Consider the following 19498-nt stretch of genomic DNA (forward strand, 5'->3'; position numbering starts at 1 on the left):
AATTCATCGGTATCTCGAAGAAAAGTGGACCTATAGCTACATTGATCAATTAGACCAATTTGTGAAAACAATCAATTCAAGAGTCAATCGAGTAACTAAAATTGCTCCCAATAAAGTTACAAAAAAAGATGTGCCACGACTAGTTTCATTGACAGTCCAAACAAGCTCAAATCAGAAGCCCAAGTTTTACATTGGAGACTTTGTGAGAATAGTTAAAAAAGATAAAGCATTCAGGAAAAGTTACAAGCAATCGTTCACAGACGAAGTCTTTGAAATAACGGGAATACCGAAATTAAGCCCACCAACACACTCCTTAGTCGACACAGACAAAGAACCAATTCAAGGAAAATTTTATCAACCAGACTTACAACTTGTCAGGCTCCCTCTCGTTGAACATGTCCAACAACCGGTTTGAAGACGAGTTTACAGTTCACGTTGTTTCATCCGCTTCAATAGAAATAATTGATTCAAACACACTTGCATCATTTCGAAATTTTTTTAATGACGAAATTCAACTTGCAGGTGATTGGAGAGTGGCGTTAAGTGAAATCATTTTCCCAACAAAAATACAAAACATAGCAAACGGAAATCTAATTTTGTACAACTTAAAAGACTATGAAGATTCCCAAAAGATGTCTTCGGGAGCTAATGTTATTTCTAGACCTCATAGTGGACAACAATTTAGGTTTATGCCAGGAACCTTTGATACAGTGGCACAACTTCTTGCTACAATTAAGCGAACAATTGGACTGCCCCATTTTTCTTTCAGAGAGTTGAAGAGCTCTGGAAAATATGAAATTTTATTTGGTAAGTATGAGGGAATTACATTTCCCAGCGAGGAAATTCCCAGCATTATTGGATTTAAGGGTTTTCCTGACGGTAATGGAATACATATTGGGTACAAAATGATTCCCAATGCGAACAGGTTTATGAAAAGTGATGATACGAAAGCTTATTATGGGGAGTTCCCAGCTGATCTTTGTGCTGGAAAGCATCTAATTTTCATCTACACTAACATAATTGAATATCAATACGTTGGTGACACTAGGGCTCCTCTTTTGCGAGTCATTGATTCAAAACAACGTCTGAAAAACGGTAGTGTCTGTGAGCTTGAGCCAACTCATCGGATAGTTTTTACAAATTTAGACTATAAGAAGCTCCTAACCAACACAATTCAATCGATTTCAATTGAACTGAGAACGGAAACAGGACAACTAGTTCCCTTTTCGGGAACTGGAAAAGTTATTTTAACACTACAATTCAAAAATTTTCCTCCTAAAATGGATTCTTATTATGCGAATCAAGCAACGTCTTTGCCTCACTTCTCTGGACAATATCGTCAAAGAGGAAGTGGTTTTGGAGCCCTAGCTGCAGGCATTGGACGTGTTGCGCTGCCTTTAGCACGTCGTTTCATTTTGCCTACAGCGAGGCGTATCGGGAAAGAGCTTTTGAAACAAAGTGTTCCAGATATTTTGGATGTAGTCGGAAGCAAAAAATCTCCTAAACAGGCGTTTAAAAATACAATCGCAAAAACTGTTGAAAAACAGACTGGGAGATCTCGACGAAATACATCACGTCGGAGGAAGTCAAGTCGAGTTAAGCCACAGAAAGCGATCAACAAACGCAAAAAAACCATTTCAACGCACAGAGCTCCAAAAAGAAGTCGGTCAGATTTTTTTGCCAGAGTGAACGATGATCGCTAATTTGTTACCATCAGAAGCAACTCACAGTTCTTCGGATTTATTCGAACAACCTTCTCTTTTAGTAACTTTCAATGGTAGTTTTTGTCAAAAGTTGGGCCCAATCTACAGTCCAAATGGACCCATGTTAGAATTTGAAGTCGCCGGTGACCGAAATAATTTTTTTGACTTACAGAAAATTTTCTTGGAAGTGAAATGTAAAATTGTCCAGTCATCAGAAGCTGATTTGAAATATGACCTAGGAGCAGCAACAGATGTTACGAAGACAGATGCTACCTATTTTTGCAATAATGTGTTACATTCACTCTTCTCTGACTGTACAGTGTCTGCTAATGGACTAAAGATTTCAAACGCTAACGGAAACTATGCTCATAAAAGTTTTATTGAAACAGAATTTTCACATAACAAAGATGCAAAAAACACCTGGTTGGCATGTCAGGGTTACTCCTACAAAGAAAATCCAGGAGCGCTGTCAACTGCGGAAGTGAACAGAAGGAAAGCCTTAGTGAGGCAATCAGCTGAGTGCACATTATACGGTAAAGTTGCAGTCGACTTTTTCACCTGTGACAGACATTTGCTAAGTGGTGTGACACTTCGCATTGCATTTAGACGGTCAATAGATGATTTTGTTATAATGTCTGACGATGCTGCCAAGCACTACAAAGTAAAAATTGTCGAAGCTAATTTGTATGTGCGCAAGATGACATTGAACGATGATGTTGTAACGGCTATTGAAAAAACTTTATTAACAAGTCCAGCTTTGAATCCCTACCTGGAGACTCTAACAAAAACGTTTCTGGCGTCAACAGGTCTCCACAGTTGGAAACAAGAAGATATTTTTGCCAGAGAACCGATTCGTAGACTAGCAATTTGTCTGAACACTAACGAAGCGTTTCTTGGTAACAACAGACAAAATCCATTTAATTTCCGCAAATTCGACCTTGAGCAGATTTATAATTATCGAAACGGTTTACCTGTGGCAGACAGTCCGATATCAACAAGTGATGACAAATGTCTTTACTTTAACACAATATCCGATTTAGCTTACATCGACAATGGTCATGGAATAAGTTTGACAGATTACCCGAACCATTTCATAATGGTTTTTGATTTGACCAGCACCCAACAAGCATCCCACGATTTTATTCATCCTGAGCTTACAAATTCGTCAATTTCTATTGAGTTGAAATTTTCTGCGGCCTTACCGAACAATATAGAAATATTCATTATTGGCGAAAAAGCTAGCACAATATTTGTTGATAGTGCAAGAAGAGTATCAAAGAATCACATTCTGACAAATTAATGATGGATAAGGATGATATTAATGGTTTAATCCAAGGTTGCAAAACTCTTAAATATAAATTCCATGGTGTGTTTGCGGCCAACAACTTTCAGGAAAAAATGAACAGAAACAGCTTCCTTATTGTTAATGCAGCAACTGCTGAAAATATTGGCAGCCACTGGTTACTATTATGCAGAAAAAACAATCAACTTTTGTTTGCCAATCCCTTGGTCAGCTCATTTCATCGTACAAACACCTATATCAAAGAATCGTTTCCGTTAGCAGCAATCACATCATCTATCAACTCTTGAAGAATCAACCAATTCAAAGAGCAAACTCTAAACTTTGTGGACTTTTTTGTATTTATATTGCTCATATTGTTTTCAAAGCTCAAAAACTTGTAAATATTAGCGATAATGAATTGATTCGTTTCGCTTTTCATATGATGTTCTAAACTTACTAACTTGAGAAATTTATTTTTTTTTCAAAACTTTACTTTTTCTTCATACACAAAGCGAACACTCAATAAATCAGAATCAATATTCAATTTTCCATATCCGCTCTTAAAAATATCCATAATTTGACAAAAAGCGCCAGAATGAGGACCATACAAAATTGTTTCAACTCTTCGTAAAGTTTCACTATTAACAAAATCAGTTTGAACTTGTTTCGATGGAGGCCGGGCATTGTAGATAGTTTTTTGAGCAACTACTGACATCTTGGCACTCGGTTTGAGATTGACATTTGTTTGTTTTGCAGAGCTGCTTTTCGATAAATTGTTGTGGTTAGCAAAAGCTGGCAGTCGTTTGCGCACTGACTGTGAATCGGTTTTCAGTAATTTGGAGAACGCTCAAACATCGCCTCAACCATCGTTGTTGGCAACTTCTTTTTGAATTTTTGGTTTCTTCGCCAGTGGTGGTTTTGTTGTTGACAGCTGGTCAGCCGCTGAGTTCTGTATTTTGCTAGCTGAGCTGACCAAATTTTCAAACTCTCCAAGAGTTAGAGAAATTCTCTGTTCAAACTCGTAATCATCTGTTGCTTTTTTGAACAATTTCAGAAATACATATGTCCCTGTCCTTTCATAGGTTTTCAGCGTTGCTCTGATTAAGCGCTTATCAGTTTTGGAAATATCGAAATAACAATCTCCAAACTCTGTGTCTTTAGTGGACGTGAAAGGCATAGTGTGCAACTTGTTTTATTACTTTCAAGTGTTATAATGTGTAAAACTCCAACTCAATGGGGCGGCGAGTTGGGTTTAAACAAGTGTCGTCAAACTGCCTAATTAAATCCAAATGATTTGTGAATACAGGCTAAAGTAAGCTTATGGCGTACTTGAGTCTGTCTGTTGTTCACATATTGCATAATTAATTTCAGCTGTGACCTTAGATAAGACAAAAAACATATGTGAACCTAGGTGTGTACTTGGACCAGCAGTGCACTTTACATTTTCTATTGGAATTATATGCGTACCATATGTTTTGAGAACACAAATGTGACCCAACCTGGGTGGGTATTTGAACAAGCAGTGCAGTGTACACTGTTTATTGGAATTATATGCGGACCATATGTTTATAACTTGGAACAGATGTGTCCCTGGGTGTGTGATATAATTAGAAGCACAAGTGAACCTACAGCAGTAAGGAAATTCTGATAAGAATAAACATGCACCAGCGTACAATGAAATGCTAATAATAAAATACGCTCTGGATAAGAACTGAGTTAGTACACACTGTAAAATGTATCGACCCATGTATAATAACAAAATTTAGAGCATATATCAGAGCACATACACTACCAAAATTAAAACCATATTTGACCCCAGATATGATTTGTTGAATTACACGTTGTGCAATATTACTTTAAAAATAGTTATTCATTTTCTTTAAACCTTGCGTTCAGTGCACTTTGCTTTCTTTCAACAGTTCGTTACCAGACAAACACCTACCAACAGTCTTCTATCAAATTTGGTTTTATTTTCTTTCTCAACAGTTGTACAAAAATTATGTCCGTTCAAATACTTGCTGAATCTGTAATTTCCTTGGAGCGAACATTGGTTTATCAGACAGTGTTCGAAAACTTTGTTGTGCTTATTCAACAGAAGAGACAAGGCGATGTTTGGCAAACTTACCAGCACTGCTTGATACCCAAGCTTTTCATTAACGCAATTGCTTCTTTACCAGAGAAGACGAAACTAGCAGATTGCAGTCTTATTACATCAGGAGGACATTTACCTCCAAAAACTTTGCCAACATTTCAACATCTTGGCATGGAGTCATTACCTGACGACGTTAAACGAATTTTGTTTCATTACGATTGCGACTGTGTGCCTCTGTTTGAAAACCAGCTAGGGGCTTATCAGGCTTGCAAAAACTTAGCTGACATGTGGGGCATGAAGTCATCACCTTGCTCCCCAGAAAATCAATCGCAATTGGATTCAGCCAGCTTGCCAGTAACACCAGCAGTTGATCCGAGTCCCAGTTTGACACCGACAACTAGTCCATCTCTCATTGCGGGAATTCACAAGAACAATTCTACGGCTCTGTTCAGTGACAACCAGTTTGATACAACGTTACTGTCAGCTACACAACTTCAAACACCAGAACCAGCACGTGTTTTTGGTGTCACAGACACGCCAAAGATTTGCAATGCACCAAAGAAACGGCTACCTGAGAATACTTTAATGGACTTATTTGATTAACTTGAAAACTAAACTTAATGGATCACCACAAAACTCTTTTATATAGTGAGATGCTAATTTGATTTTGTTTCAAGAATGTGTGATTTCAAATTTTTAAAAGCTGAATTTAACTTTTTAAATCTGTTTTATAGCTTTAAATCTGCTGAGTCAAAGAAATTAAAACATTGCTACTGATCAAGTTCGAACATGTTCAGAAAAGATTTTCATTATGACGTAAACATTTGTTTCCTAACAAACACTCAATTATTACAACTACTATGACGTGGTGAGATTTTTCAATATTATATCCAGAAATACTTTTCCCAATCTGCAAAATTTTTTGTTATTATTATATATATTAAACATAAAGTTTAGAGATATAGCCATATGTGAGAGTATGCGGTATTGACGATAATGACATGTTAACTCCATGCCACAGCTGTAGCATGGATTGAATTCCAAATTCAATTCATAAGTCGAAGAAATGTTCAAAAAATAAAAAATAATCAAAGAAAATATTTCGAAAAAATGCATTTCAAACGTCAAATTTTGACACTTAATTCAGTAGATGCCCTCTTCAGATTACATTAGAATCAATTCTCATTTGTTACTTGGGGATCAATTGAAAAAAAAGAGCATGTTAGTTTAAAAAAAAGAACAAAAAAAACTCAAAAAAAAAATTTTTTTTAACACATGACCTCTGACCTTCGACCCCAAAAAAGAGGGTACCAAAAAATACTTGGGATGAAACTGATTGTTCAGTAAGACTCAGCATACTCTAAAGTACAAAACATCTCATCACACTCGTCAAATTTTACTCATCCGTTATGGAGATAATTAGCCTCTAATTAGCGACTAATTAAGGGTTAATTAACCTAATTACTAATTACTGAAAAAAAAATTCAAATTTTTGCAACGGTTTTGTACTCACTGCTTGATGCCCGACATTATTGCTCATAAGCATCATCATCAAAAAACGGCTCCTTCACCGATTTTCGAAACATCTGGCAATTAATGTCACATTAACATCTGGCATTAATTAGCATATGAAGTATCCTAAGGAAAGATGTTAGATCGGTTTTCTTTAAATTTTTGGACTTATTGGGCCCTCAGTGTAAATTCATCTCATAACAGCTGTCATCAAAATAGGCCTCAGAAAAAAGACACATGTTTATGTCATGTAATTGTCATGTAATTGTTAATTAATGACTTGATTGACAGAAAAACAAACTTTTTTTCTGTTTATTTTTGAGCATTTTTTTTATATGAGTCCTATGTTTTTCGGCAAGGGGAGCATTTTTGCTCATCACACTTAAGAACGTAGGACAACTCTAACCATCCGTAATTGAGAATGCATAAAATAGCGCTTTTTATTACAATTTTGAATATTAGCATGTTTTTCCAGGTTCTCAAAAAAAGTTTTTTGACACAAACGATGATCAGCAATACTCGGTAGGGTTCCCTGTGGTGGTATATTTTGGCATACGATTGCAATGGAGAGTTGAAAACACATCTTTTTTCTCTCAAAAGTAACAAAATTTCGAAATAAAGGTATGCGCCAAGACCGACCAATCAGAAAACATCATTTCAAAACTTCGAATTTGGCGCCTATGCAGTACTGCAGTCTCTAATACTGTAGTCTCTAAACCCGAGAAGCCATTTCTTGTTCATGCGTTTCTCTAGCTCAACTGTTCGTACTCGAGTTTAACAATTCGTTCTTACTAAAGTTAGACAATTTAAAAATGGGTTTCCAGTGTCGTTATTGTGATTCTATTCTGAGTACAAAAGGAAATCGCTCCAGGCATGAGCATAAATTCCATCCTGATGAGATTGGTTTACCCGTATATCAATTCTCATTATGTGAGTTTACTTGTCGGAAGATTTCTTTGCTCGAAGAAAACATGAAAACTGCACACCAACGATTCACCAATTGCTGTCAAAGCTGCCTACTCGGATTCAACGATTGCCATCTTTACGTACAACATATGACTTCCGTTCATCACTTACCCGTCCTAGGTGAACAATTTCAGCCTCGAGACACTCCGTTGGAAAGTGCATTCCATGGAGTACTGAGATCGTTCGAGTCAACAGCGGCCGAAGAGTCCAATGATCTCGAAAACTTTATGCGGATACAAAAACCCAAAATATACACTCTAATAAGTGAGCAGTTGACCCAGGGTCCTGAAAAAGTTCAACTGTGTGCAAAATTGCGGCTTGTCAAAGTTATGTATGATGAGCCAGATATGCCAGAAGATGACCGTATTGAAATATACGCAAACTCTCTGATGACTCCTGTCTATGCAAACGGACTGTCGGATGAAGCGTATTGGCAAATAGTGGAGAAGATGATGAGCGTATTAACAACATTCAACTCTTTGGGGAGTGGTTGGACACTCGAAAAAGTTCTCAAAGTTGACGTCAAATTCGCACGTTTCAGACCAATTCTTGGTTCATAATACATCGCGTTGCCGTCAAAAATTGCCAACTGCAGAGGATTGCTCAACGTTAGGAACCATGAAGATCGAGATTGCTTCAGGTATTGTTTTGTGGCCGCTTATCACATGTATCATCAGATAAGTTTAGATAGAATTGATCGAAACTATTAAATCGACAAAACTTCACCAACTACATACAATCAACCAGGACTGCATCAACCTCTGGGCGATTTTACTATGCCCATGGGCTTTGCAGACATTCCTCAATTTGAAACACTCAACAACGTTCAGGTAAACGTGTTTGGATACGATAACGGCCAGTTTTTCCCTCTAAAAATTTCGTCATACAGCTCAGATTTTGTAATGGATTTACTTTTGCTGTACGACTGTGACCGTCATCACTACGTCCTCATTACAAACCTGGTGAAGGTTGTTTGCTATGTGCGAGGACTTGATTACAGATTCTCCTACAAAATTTGTCGAAACTGTTTTTGGATTTGTCGAAAAGGACTTGAAAGTTACAACCTACATCTCAATAACTGTTGCAAAAATGAACCTGCTGTTATTCATATGCCTTCAAGTGAGAACAACTCATACAAATTCACGAGCTTACAAACGTAAATGCATTTCAAACGTCAAATTTTGACACTTAATTCAGTAGATGCCCTCTTCAGATTACACTAGAATCAATTCTCATTTGTTACTTGGGGATCAATTGAAAAAAAAGAGCATGTTAGTTTAAAAAAAAAACAAAAAAAAACTCAAAAAAAAAATTTTTTTTAACACATGACCTCTGACCTTCGACCCCAAAAAAGAGGGTACCAAAAAATACTTGGGATGAAACTGATTGTTCAGTAAGACTCAGCATACTCTAAAGTACAAAACATCTCATCACACTCGTCAAATTTTACTCATCCGTTATGGAGATAATTAGCCTCTAATTAGCGACTAATTAAGGGTTAATTAACCTAATTACTAATTACTGAAAAAAAAAATTCAAATTTTTGCAACGGTTTTGTACTCACTGCTTGATGCCCGACATTATTGCTCATAAGCATCATCATCAAAAAACGGCTCCTTCACCGATTTTCGAAACATCTGGCAATTAATGTCACATTAACATCTGGCATTAATTAGCATATGAAGTATCCTAAGGAAAGATGTTAGATCGGTTTTCTTTAAATTTTTGGACTTATTGGGCCCTCAGTGTAAATTCATCTCATAACAGCTGTCATCAAAATAGGCCTCAGAAAAAAGACACATGTTTATGTCATGTAATTGTCATGTAATTGTTAATTAATGACTTGATTGACAGAAAAACAAACTTTTTTTCTGTTTATTTTTGAGCATTTTTTTATATGAGTCCTATGTTTTTCGTCACGGGGAGCATTTTTGCTCATCACACTTAAGAACGTAGGACAACTCTAACCATCCGTAATTGTGAATGCATAAAATAGCGCTTTTTATTACAATTTTGAATATTAGCATGTTTTTCCAGGTTCTCAAAAAAAGTTTTTTGACACAAACGATGATCAGCAATACTCGGTAGGGTTCCCTGTGGTGGTATATTTTGGCATACGATTGCAATGGAGAGTTGAAAACACATCTTTTTTCTCTCAAAAGTAACAATTTTTCGAAATAAAGGTATGCGCCAAGACCGACCAATCAGAAAACATCATTTCAAAACTTCGAATTTGGCGCCTATGCAGTACTGCAGTCTCTAATACTGTAGTCTCTAAACCCGAGAAGCCATTTCTTGTTCATGCGTTTCTCTAGCTCAACTGTTCGTACTCGAGTTTAACAATTCGTTCTTACTAAAGTTAGACAATTTAAAAATGGGTTTCCAGTGTCGTTATTGTGATTCTATTCTGAGTACAAAAGGAAATCGCTCCAGGCATGAGCATAAATTCCATCCTGATGAGATTGGTTTACCCGTATATCAATTCTCATTATGTGAGTTTACTTGTCGGAAGATTTCTTTGCTCGAAGAAAACATGAAAACTGCACACCAACGATTCACCAATTGCTGTCAAAGCTGCCTACTCGGATTCAACGATTGCCATCTTTACGTACAACATATGACTTCCGTTCATCACTTACCCGTCCTAGGTGAACAATTTCAGCCTCGAGACACTCCGTTGGAAAGTGCATTCCATGGAGTACTGAGATCGTTCGAGTCAACAGCGGCCGAAGAGTCCAATGATCTCGAAAACTTTATGCGGATACAAAAACCCAAAATAGACACTCTAATAAGTGAGCAGTTGACCCAGGGTCCTGAAAAAGTTCAACTGTGTGCAAAATTGCGGCTTGTCAAAGTTATGTATGATGAGCCAGATATGCCAGAAGATGACCGTATTGAAATATACGCAAACTCTCTGATGACTCCTGTCTATGCAAACGGACTGTCGGATGAAGCGTATTGGCAAATAGTGGAGAAGATGATGAGCGTATTAACAACATTCAACTCTTTGGGGAGTGGTTGGACACTCGAAAAAGTTCTCAAAGTTGACGTCAAATTCGCACGTTTCAGACCAATTCTTGGTTCATCATACATCGCGTTGCCGTCAAAAATTGCCAACTGCAGAGGATTGCTCAACGTTAGGAACCATGAAGATCGAGATTGCTTCAGGTATTGTTTTGTGGCCGCTTATCACATGTATCATCAGATAAGTTTAGATAGAATTGATCGAAACTATTAAATCGACAAAACTTCACCAACTACATACAATCAACCAGGACTGCATCAACCTCTGGGCGATTTTACTATGCCCATGGGCTTTGCAGACATTCCTCAATTTGAAACACTCAACAACGTTCAGGTAAACGTGTTTGGATACGATAACGGCCAGTTTTTCCCTCTAAAAATTTCGTCATACAGCTCAGATTTTGTAATGGATTTACTTTTGCTGTACGACTGTGACCGTCATCACTACGTCCTCATTACAAACCTGGTGAAGGTTGTTTGCTATGTGCGAGGACTTGATTACAGATTCTCCTACAAAATTTGTCGAAACTGTTTTTGGATTTGTCGAAAAGGACTTGAAAGTTACAACCTACATCTCAATAACTGTTGCAAAAATGAACCTGCTGTTATTCATATGCCTTCAAGTGAGAACAACTCATACAAATTCACGAGCTTGGCTGCTACATGGTTTGTCCCTCTTGTTATCTATTTTGACATCGAGTCTTTCTTACGACCCGTGTCTTCTTGCAAAGGACCAAGTGATAAAGCCTTTACACAGGTCAAGGAGATACATGAACCGTGTGGCTTTGCGCTAACAGTGATAGATCACCACTCATCAAAGCCAATCTTTCATCATGTAGACAGTTCTCCTGCTTGCATGACAAATTTTGTCAAAATGCTTCACAAACTAGCCAGAGATATTTATCAGCAGAAAAGGAAGCACCCTTTCTTCAAAGGCGATAGACGAAACTTGGGAAAGTCTAACGCTACGCACTGTTGGATTTGTGAAAAATCGTTTTCAGAAACGGAAGATCCAGAGAACACAATTGACCTGGACCATTGCCACTACAGTGGTAAATTCTTGGGATGGGCACATGAGAAAAACAATCGCTTGAGACGAAATATCAATTTCACCCCTGTTGTGGGTCATAATATTCAAAATTATGACTTACATCACATTTGCTTGGCACTCAACAACTGCCAGCCAACCACAACTATCAGCGTCATACCAGCCACCGACGAAAAATACATATCAATGATATTTGGTGTGCTTATTGACACTTTCGTAACGGAAAAGGGAAAAACAGTGAAAATTTACGAATATCTTCGATTCATAGACTCCTTCAAGATGATGAACAGTTCTTTAGAGAAACTTGTTGAAATTTTACCCGATGACCGTTTCGAAATAATGAGGCCAATGTTTTCTACATTATCTGATGCTAACCTTCAGCTACTTAAACAGAAAGTCTACTACCCTTACTCTTATGTGACTGGTCGGTCCAAGTTCAGTGACACCAGTCTCCCACCACTGAGCAAGTGGGATAACACTCTGGACGGAGGGGCAGTGAAGGTAACGGAGACTAATTTACAACATGTACGCAGGATGTGGGAAATTCTGGAATGTGGAACATTGCAGGATTATCATGACTCATACTTGAAGCTCGACTGTGCACTACTCGCATGTTTTTGCGAATTCCATCGACAGTTGAGTTTCGATACATATAAACTGGACTGTATGCACTTCTTCACCCTACCCAATATGGCTAAGGAAGCATCACTTAGAATCTGCAAAGCCAATGTCGAGTTACTGACTGAGCGCGAACACTTGGACATGATTGAACCCGCAATTCGCGGTGGAGTCACATCTGTCTTTGAAAGTCGGCGCTTCACTGCAAATAACTCCTATATTCCCAACCACGATAGCACGGAAGAATCCTGTTTTGGTTTCTGTGTCAACGCTAATAACCTTTATGGTGGCGTAATGCAATTAGAGAAACTACCGCTCGCCGACTTTGCGTTCAACACAGATATTCAACTTCAAGAGATTTTGGACACCGCCGATGACGCTAGCATTGGATACTTTGTAGAGGTCGATATCTCTTACCCGCCGAGGCTTCATGATGAGCATCGCGATTTTCCGTTGGAGCCCACAAAAGGCGTGGTTGAAGATGAGTGGTTGAGCGATTACCAGATCGAATTAAAAGAACAACATACTCTCCCATCTTCCAAAGTAAAGAAACTCCTGCAAACGTTCTTTGATAAAGAGAGATACGTGGTCCACTACAAACTGCTGAAACTCTATGTCCAACTCGGCTTGGTAATCAGGAAAGTTCACAGAGTGCTTCAATTTTGACAAGAAAACTGGCTGTCGCCATACATTACACTAAATAGTGAAAAGCGGCAAGTTGCGTCAAACAAGTTTGAAGAGAACTTTTATAAACTGATGAAAAATGCTGTTTATGGTAAAAACTGCGAATCGAAAAGACGCAGAAATAAAATAACAATCTCACGAGATGCCGAGCATGCGCTGAAGATAATATCCAGATTTGAGTTTGATCGCTATATGATCTTTGGGGAGAAGTTAGCAGCCTTGACCACACGGCCGAAGTCCATTTATTCGAACACTCCCACTATTGTGGGAGCGACTATATTAGATCTTGCAAAATTCCACATGTACTCATTCCATTAAAATGTCATGCGCCCCAACTTTAATTGTCGCCTTCTTTACAGCGATACAGATAGTCTCCTTTATTCGATAAAAAGCGACGATTTTTATACAGAGTTATCGCAGAAGCCTCAGTCAGTATTAAGTCATTTTGATTTCTCAAATTACCCACCCAATCACTTTCTTTACGATACCACTAACAAAAGAGTCGTCCTCAAATACAAGGACGAATTCGCCGGCGACTATATTACTGACTTTATCTGTTTGAAGCCGAAGCTGTACTCCATCCTGTCAAAAAGTAAGTTTATTCTCTCATAAAACAAAATTGTTAGTTGTTGTATAAAAATTCGTATTGGGTTATTAGGCATCTGGAAGGTGTTAAATCGTATTATATTTACATAGGGGGTTAGTAATTACAATAGCACCTAATTTTTCTCATTTCTTTCTTTCTTTTAGGTTGTCGAAAACTTTCAGCAAAGGAGGTGACGAGGGCCGCACAACAACATCTTCGCCACGTCGACTTCTTAAACACTCTCAGCACTGGAAACCACCTGCGCTCAGAGAACACCAGGATTGTGTCCGACCACCACAGGCTGCAGACAGTTACTACAAACAAAATTTGTCTGTCAGCTTTTGACAACAAGCGCTATATACTACCCGATGGCGTAAAAACCCTCCCGTTTGTCCATTATGAAATTGTCGATTATGCTATCGATGAAAATGATTGGAATAACGACGATGTGGAATGAGATTATGACGATTTTAGCGACTTACTTTTGAGCTCTAGCCCAGAGTGGGATAACAGTTTTGTTGTACCACATTCCTCTCCAGATACCACCCAAAGCTCCAACACATGGCAACCACCAGACCCCGGTTTTGTCGCTGCTCAGAATATAAATGATTCGGATATTGAAAGTAGCGATATCGTTGATTTCGATGCCAGTTTTGAAGAAAACTCTACGCCCGATAATCCGTTCATTAATTTTGAGGCAGAAGAAGCAAGTGAAAGCGAGTCAGAGGGCCCAGTGTGCAAAACTGCAAGGAGATATTAGTGTGCATAATTAAATTTAATTGCCCAGAGAGAGAGAGAGAGAGAGAGAGAGAGAGAGAGAGAGAGAGACGCAAAACTGAACCAGTATTGATTTTGCATGCAGTGTGAAATTTGGTTTTAAATTAATTTGTTTGAGTGTTTTGAAATCAAAAGCAAGCGGCGAGACAGAATGCAAAGTTAAAGGGAAACAAAAGCGGCAAGACGCAAAAGGGAAAGATTGAATAGGAGAGGGATATAAACAGCGGCGGAAAGATTTTATCCCGCCTATCCTATTCCCACTTAACCGCCACTACCTATTATCCTATGGTTAAGAGTCGAATGATAACCCCCCTTTCTTTACATAGGTATTATATACTACTAACCTGTACAGTGATTGATAAAGCCTGTTCTTCAGAAAGTTTCATCATAATATGTGAATAATTGTATGTCATAAATCGTTCACGCTTAATCAATTAATTGTTCGTTTTTGTATTCAACTATTTTCAAACATCCCAGCTTACTTTTGATTATAGTTTTAATGACCGTTCTATCAGGCCTATAGCTTTCTAATCTTCTGTCGGTGAATTAATTCTAGTTTAATATTTTCATAGAGTTCTTTTCACTTTGCTGCCCTTCAAGCGTTGTGCTTGAGCCAGTTTTGGCAGATGTAGTAAATCGCGTTTTGTTGAGGGCCAAATATAGGACCCAAAAGTTCAGTTTTATGTTTTGATTCTTACAAAGGTTACAGTTACAGAATGACCACCAATCACTATTTGTTGATTCTGCCATTCGCTATCATCCACAGTATTGTGCATGAAAACATCGATAACAGCGCATCTCTTGTTAAATTAGGAAAATCAATCCGATTGTCCGACAAAGATGCATCCTTTTCTGCACTCCGAGATTTCCAAATCAGAAAAGATCCCAAATAGTTTTATCGTTCAATCTGATGCACTTTTATGTCTCTTTGAACACCGCATGCAGATTTTTCACTGAAGTGAAATGGATTTACAGCGTTTTTATTGTCAATTTCATGCCTCTATCGAGAATGCTGCGGTACTGGATGACGTCGAAGGTTGATGTAGCTCAACTTTAATATTTCTTAGCATCTTTGGTGCTTGCGGAAAATGTTTTGTTAGGCAGAAGGAGAAAAATTAAATTTCTTTTTTTTTACTGATTGATTCTGTACAATTGATTGTTTTAAATGTGAATATGAGTTATCCCATTTGGTAACGAATTGGAAGACTTTGTGCTGATTAAGATTGTGCTTTGTTAGTTTTATCTCGCAGTTGAAGTTTTGTGTTAATGCTTCTATGTTGCAAATTTTGTTTTCCATTTCGTTTTCCGCATATTTTTCATAGATTTTTGTATTACCGAAAAGAAACGTTATAAATTCTATGTGAACCTCTGTATATTATATGAAAGTGTATCAGTTATATTGATTACTTTATTAGCTTGAAGTGACAGTTAGTACGGTTGTTTTCCGCCGAACGAAAGAGTTTTGTTTGCCACTTTTAGTACAACAATTTATGATATAGTCAAGCTGATTTAGCTAACTTTGAGCTGTATTGTTTTCACTCGACGAACGCAACGTACTGAAAGTATTTTTGATAATTTTAGATTGATTTATATCACTCTCGACTGCATTTTAATCTCTCAATGAATGCAATTGTATTGATTAAGTGATGTGTTTGTATTGATGTGAACCAATGCAAGCTTTATTAATGGTTGACTTGGGTTTTTTAAGTAGCGTGTTTTAATTTGGTCTGTCCCTTCTACGACGGTTTTCATTTCTTCTGGATCATATTCCAAGAAGTAATTTCTTTGTATACTCCAACAGAACCATGTCTATTATTTTTCAAAAAAGGATTCTTTGAGCCACGATGTACTATTTGACGTTTTTGGTGTTCGAGGAGGCTTAGTTTCCAAGATTACCGGTTCATTACGATTCATCGGTCAGTGCACTTCATTTTCGATCCGGACAATTGTTGTTCCGACCCCACTTGTGGGGGGAGGAACTATATACTCAAATGGTTTTTTTTTGTTCAGACAATTTTGGCCGATCGATATATTCATCGTAGAGATATGTGAGTGGTATCATAAAAAAGCTGGTCCAGCGTAGAATTCAAAATAGAAAGAATTTTTTTAAATTTCGAGGAGTTATCGAGGATTGAAGTTTTGTGTGAACATGGGATATTTGATATGAATTTGTTCACTTCCAGTGTAATTTTTCTACAAATTAAGATTTTTTCTGTAAAAATAGTACTTCAAAATTAAATTTTATGCCACAAATTGAACCAGTTTTGTGTTCCTAATAGACTAAAGGCGATAAAAAAGACTAGTTCTGGTCTCGAAGGGAAGTTCACTATAAAAAAATCGATTTCTAATTGAGAGCTCTTTTTCCTTAAGAAAAAAATTTTTGTTTTTGTTTTTTTAAGTCACCTAGAGACTAGTAACTTTTCATATCGAGGTTCCGTGAATGACAAACCTCATTCACAGTCAAATAAGCCCAATGAACAGAAAAATCGTTTTCAAGTAATTGCTCATGTGTTTTTGGCTTCGACTCAGAGTTTTCGTAATTTTAAATGAAATTTTGATTTCCTTTTTGAGGTTTTACTAAATTTTCGGGGTCCTATGACAAGGACTCAGTAACTAACGGTGCAATATATTCCATAATGATTAGCAATTGAACATATCTAGTGCTTTAAGTGGATTGCTATTGGCTGTTAAGACTTTAAAAATAATTTTTCAAGAATTTAAACCAATTTTCTGAACAATAACCAATCATAAACTTATTTAGTGAACTGTAAGTCAGTCTCAGCGATGACAGCACCCTCAGCCATCCTAACGCGACGAAATTGAATCTGGATAGCGGTTTTATCTTCTAACTATTGGTTATTTAACTTCAATAACACAAGATTTCAAAAGATTTTTTAAAAATTTTTCGATATTTTATTTTTATTGGTTACTCTTGAAATCTTATCACATTATCCAAAAATAGTTAGCTCCCATTGGCTTAGAGGAGACGCTCAGTGGATTAAATATAATGTTTTTAGAGGAAAACTTGTGGTTTAGATGGCTTCGACATTTTCTTGCACTTTTCTATTGTACTTTTGGTTTTTGCCTATTTTTGTTGTTGTGTTCATACTCACAAAACTTTTTGTGATGTCTTGTTGATTACCTATGCATGACAAACATACTTGTACTCCCATCGGAGCATTTTTAAACGTATTTATTGACATCCGTTGAAATCGATTGAATTTAATGGCTGTTAAAATTTTAAAAATAATTTCTCGAACATTTTTTGAACATTAACCAATCTAAAATTTTTTCGTGAACTGTCAGTCAGTCTCAGTGTTGACAGGACCCACTTGCTTTCTACTGCAAGTTATGTTAATCTGGTTAACGGTTTTATCTTCTAACTATTGGTTATGACTTCAATGACACATAGATTTCCATTTTTCTTAATTTTTGGTTAGTTTTGTATTATTGGCTACTTTTGATCTCTTATAGCATTATCCAAAAATTGACAGCTCCCATTAGCTTAGAGAAGACGTTAACGGATTATAAATATCCTTTTTTTGTCCCTTATGTTTCTATCTGGGCTTTTTTATTGACCTCCGTTAAAAGCTTTTGAGTTTAATGGCTGTTCAGACTTCAAAAATAATTTTTCGAAAGCAATTTCGAATTAACTTTTGAACATTAACCTATCCTGAACTTTTTTCCTAAACTTTTAGTGAGTTTTAGTTGTGAAGGGATCCCTTTTTTTCTACTGCAAACAAAATAATCAGTTTAGCGGTTTTATCTTCTACCTATTAGTTTTAAAATTTCAAGGCCATGATTTTTCATAACTTTTTTGGTTTTTGGGTACCCTTTCTAATTTTGTATCCTTTTGTAATCTTATCATTTTATCCTATTACTGTTAGGGCGTATTGGTTTATGGAAGACGTTCAATGGATCATAAGCCCTGGATATGATTGATGTTGTGCATAAACAATTCCTCGCTCAACATTTCCAAATTTTAATCTTTCAACATATTGTGCAATTTGAAATGGCTGGTAATATTCTCTGTTTTTTGAATTTTTGGTTTTTTCCTGTCTCTGTTGTTGTTTCCATAGTACATAACATGTTGTAATGTCTAATTGATAGATTATGAAAGGCAAACAAACATATTGTCTCATCGAGCCGTAATTTAGCGTATTTACTGGCTTCAGTTGAAAGCTATTGAATTTAATGTCGTTGATGCTAGGAGTTTTCTCAAATATTTCGTGGTTCAAATGTATTTGTTCAAGATTGTTGATTTTTTGAAATTACATTTTAAAAAAAATCCCATTGCTGTTAAAAATAGTTGAAAATAGAAAAAAAATTTTAACAGTCAGTTTATAGCGAATGGTCGTAAAGTTTATGACAGGTCTTTCTGTTTTTTAAATGACTTTTTTATAATTTATAAAGGATTTTTTAAGTAAAAGCTAATGACTTTACAGACTTCTTGATTTAAAAAAATGTTGATTAGTTCTTGAATTTCGCCTCCTTGTTCGTTCTCTTTGTCGACTTCTTACAAAGTCTCATTATGAAAACTTTCCATCTGCTGCATTGTTAGGAAAAAAAAATTTGTTGAGTTAAGGTTTTGTCTGACTGCATTTTGGCGTTGTTACTAGTTGCTTATAAATTTAGATTTTGGCGTTGTTAAATTTAGATATTCAGTTAGTGAAGTGAAATTTTTGTTCTTGATAAATTTGTCGTTTGTTATTTTTGTCTCGTAGTCTCTTTAATGGCAGATCTTGTGGTCAATGTAATGAGGAATGGCATTATGTAATTCAATTAGTAAATAGGTTGTGTAACGATTCTTTAAACTCAAACAACTATTTTGTTGGGTCAGAACTTCATATTGGAACGAACAATAAGGAGCCTCCTTGTTTGTTTTTAAAATCAAACGCTTCGAGTTGATCCAAAGAACGTGTTAAACGGCTTCGATGTGCCTTCAACGTGGATGAGCTATAAGCATGGATAGTAGTGATGTTTGATCAAGTTATAACTGTAAAAAACTTGCCGTAAAAATGAAACTTGAATTATTCTGAGCTGCAAACCAATGCAAGTTTCTCATTGATACTATACGTTTGTTTGGCTTCGTTTAGAAATCTGGAGGCTGATGTTATTTTTCGCTAAACATTATTCATTTTTTTTCAGACACAGCCCATATTTTTTCTTCAGAGGCGTAAATTTTTTTGACTTCAAAATTAGGGTA

At 36.7% G+C, this 19498-nt stretch overlaps 1 protein-coding gene across 1 annotated transcript; it reads left to right on the forward strand.

Annotated features, from left to right (window-relative positions):
• Positions 1-10859: 10859 nt before the first annotated feature.
• LOC142354839 (uncharacterized) lies at positions 10860-14275 on the forward strand. The gene is made up of 3 exons (XM_075407195.1): positions 10860-12875; positions 13588-13598; positions 13990-14275. Exons 1-3 carry the CDS (start codon positions 10860-10862, stop codon positions 14273-14275), a joined length of 2313 nt encoding a protein of 770 aa, XP_075263310.1.
• Positions 14276-19498: the final 5223 nt, after the last annotated feature.

This window comes from Convolutriloba macropyga, unplaced genomic scaffold, assembly GCF_964194025.1.
Source record: "Convolutriloba macropyga unplaced genomic scaffold, txConMacr16.3 SCAFFOLD_1004, whole genome shotgun sequence".
NCBI classification, from domain to species: Eukaryota; Metazoa; Xenacoelomorpha; order Acoela; family Convolutidae; genus Convolutriloba; species Convolutriloba macropyga.